The 3,329-nt window shown below is 40.1% G+C and overlaps 1 protein-coding gene across 1 annotated transcript in view; it reads right to left on the bottom strand.

The window, feature by feature from the left end:
* Positions 1-2,310: 2,310 nt before the first annotated feature.
* Positions 2,311-3,329, bottom strand: part of LOC104512304 (protein unc-79 homolog) — a 12,637-nt gene continuing 11,618 nt past the window's right edge. The window contains exon 6 of the mRNA XM_010155225.1: positions 2,311-2,854. Coding sequence (XP_010153527.1) covers positions 2,654-2,854 — 201 coding nt within the window. The 3' untranslated portion in view covers positions 2,311-2,653. The remainder of the gene's footprint in view (positions 2,855-3,329) is intronic.

Below are 3,329 nucleotides of genomic sequence, written 5' to 3'. Positions count from 1 at the left end.
TTCAGCACACAGTAAATTCATTCTCTTACTGGGTCAGGCCTGGTAACAGGCCTTGATTTAAGCAGCTTATCGCAACAGATGACTGAACACTGTTCCGAAATGGGAGCTCTGTAGGATCAGAGAGAAGCGGGATTCTGCTCCTGGTGACACATCCTCAGAGACACAGCCGTGCTGGGAGCATGGCAGAGCAGGAAGATCGGCCTCTGCTATTTGGTAGCATTTTCAGAGAGCAGCGAATGCTGTTTACTTTCTAATCTTCTTACAGAATATAAAGAATTGCTGCTCTGGGCTATTTCAGAGCAACGAGTGACTCACTTGAGTGGTATACTGACCTCAGGCACCACAAAGATATATTTTACAGTGCTTTTAAAAGCAATCCGTGCAGATATTCGTACTTTGGAAGATGCCTAGAGTGCACTTAATGATTTCCATGAGGTGTTAAACCACGCACATCTGGATAAGCTCCATGTTATTTATTATTAGTCAACATATCCATAATCATCATTCATACCCTCATCCAGGCTGTATTCCCTATGTTAAAGCAGCTTCTAAGTTCATATTTACAGTCTTCATTTGCCTACGTTAAGAGCACTGTAAGAGCTGTGTTAGTTATAACTGGTGACTGATGCATCCTAAACCCTATGTTCACGTATGGAGGTAGGGTCTGAACAGCTTTTATCTCTAAACCCTGAGCTGAAACCAGATCTAAATTCCCACAGGTCTGGTTTTGGCTTAATAACTACCCAACCTTGCATCTGCTTTTATTGGGGGGGGGGGCGGGGCAAGGGGCCCTAGACTTCAGGAGAGCACACTTTGGCATCTTCAAAAATCTGCTTAGAAGAGTCCCATGGGATAAGGAGCTGGAGGAAAGAAGAACCCAAGAATGTTGGTTAATATTCAAGGGTAACCTCCTCCAAACTCAAGAGCAATCCATCCCAGTGAGTTGGAAGTCAGGAAAAAAAGCCAAGAGACCTGTGCGGATAAACACAGAGCTCCTGACCAAACTCAAACTCAGAAAGGAAGCATACAGAGAGTGGAAGCAATGATGAGTATCCTGGAAGGAACACAGAGACATTGTCCAATCATCCAGGGATAAGTTAGGAAAGGTAAAGGCTGGCAGGATTTGAACCTGGCAATGGATGTCAAAGACAAGAAGAAGAGCTTCTGTCTTTTGTTTAGTTGTTTAGTTTTTGGTTGGTTGGTTGGGGTTCTTTTTTTCTTTGTTTGTTTTTGAAGCACAATAGAACTTTAATGTTATATCCGCAAACATTTCCACTTTTTCTTTAGTAAATACATTGAGGAAAGACTGACCATCCACAACAACTGAAATTTACTGAAATTTACTGAGGCGGTTCTTCTCAGGTATGTTTTTCCACTTCTACACAATCAAGGAGGAAAAATGTTGATTCTGAGAGTGGTAATAAAACACTAGGAATTTAATAGCATTCTAATACACAACTTAAATGTGTGTTTGTTACTCTTCTAATCAGTGCATTACATGAATAAATACAGAAAATACAACTGTGATTGCACAGATTTAAGTATTAGTTACAAGAGCTGGTAAATCATGGCACTCTCAGGATTTTATGTAAAATCCACTGAATTAATTGAGTCTCCTTAGCTTCCAGTGGGCTTTGGCTGAGTCCCTTAATAATACTGAAACCCATCTGTTATTAAACATCATGTTTAATACAATGGTATGCAAATGCTGTGATTTGTAAATATCATTATGCAAAAGTTCAGGTCCAATCACGCTCCTCTTGAAATCTGCAACATAATTTCTGTAGAAATCAATAAGAAATAGGTCTGGGTTATCAATTTTTAATTGCACTGTATGCAAGTATTGACAGAAGAATACAATACAGTAGTCACAAAATTAGAGGCTTCTATGAAACCTACAAAGAGCAGCAGCACAGAATCAACAAAATAAAAGCAGTGTTTCAAAAAATAGTAACTCAGACTTGGCAGATTTGGAAAACAGTACTGAAGAAAAAGGCAAATTAATTGGCACAGTTTAACAACCTAATTTCTAAGTGCACTTTATAATAACTCTCCTTACAAGCTGCTGTTTTCCCAGAAGATGATGACAAAAAGCCTCATTAGAACATCACTGTTTTATAGTGACAGGTTTTATTGCATTGCCAGCTGTGAATCTAAAAAAAAAAAAGACACCTCCAAAAAAACTCCTACAAAGGTTCCTAAAAAGACTGTTTTCTTTTGTTATCATCAAAAAATAGCAACATAGCACTTCCATATGTTTGTGAATACCCACAATTCTATTTAAAAAAAAAATAGAAGTTAAAGAAAAGTGATTTTTGTCTTAGCTTCAAAAATAATGTAAAGAAACATTTAAGAACAAGGTATTTGAATGATCAGAGAGATATGTACAGTGTGATAGATGTGAGTCCAACCCGGCAACTACACGGTCATGAATGCAGACGTGAGAACCTGCTGATCCGGAGTAAGTGTAATCAAAGACTGGCAGGATCAGGTTCTTAGCTTCACCCATGATAAGCTTTTCCACAATCTGTCCTAGGCTAAAAAGTATAGATACAGTATATACTCTGTATACTGATTTATACAAAAGGTCTTTTACAGCTCTAACCCTGTTATTGCTAGGCTAAAAATGAACATTTGGAACAAATTACATGAATCATAAAGGATAAAATTGAGATGCAGCTTCTGATGACTGGATTTCCACTTGAGCCATTTTAAACTGGGTACACTGTAGCCATTTGCGGAGCACAGACGAGCTATTGTTCATTTGTCCTGAACCCTGTAACATCCTTAGGCTGTGGTGGTTGACACTGCTCTGGATGGCTTGGAGGCGTAGCTGAAGTCCAGCAGACAAATGCTGTTGAAGTAATGCAAAACATTTGTTTTCTTTCCTTTAATACCTACATTAACACAGTGGTGTGAAAGGTACTGGTTGGTGGCCATGGAAAGTTCTTCCAATGCCCCAAAGTCCCATTTCTTTCCTCCATGTCCTGCACTGTGTTGTTGCCACCAAAGACAAACGTGCTTACAGAAACAACTCCATACTGAGACCAGCTCCAACACTTTCATTCTCATCACCAAAATTCTGGCAAATCACGCTGATTCACCTTGGTCTCTCTTACAAACAGGGCCAGCTGGCACAGTTCCATCTAAGCAGGGAGGCCCACCATACCTGCTATAGAACCAAAACCCAGCTCCTGGGTTGAGTCCCAACCCTGATTTGGCAGGGGACTCTCAGGCCTAAGACATCAAGAAAACCACAGCTCAGGGAGCAACCAATCTCAGTAAACAGGGAGGAAAGGCCCTGCTGCAGAACCAGGTGAGACGAAAGT

This window comes from Eurypyga helias, unplaced genomic scaffold (genome assembly GCF_000690775.1).
Source record: "Eurypyga helias isolate BGI_N326 unplaced genomic scaffold, ASM69077v1 scaffold8927, whole genome shotgun sequence".
NCBI classification, from domain to species: domain Eukaryota; kingdom Metazoa; phylum Chordata; class Aves; order Eurypygiformes; family Eurypygidae; genus Eurypyga; species Eurypyga helias.
Note: the sequence above shows the minus strand (reverse complement) of the source record. Positions and strands in the feature narration are given on the sequence as shown.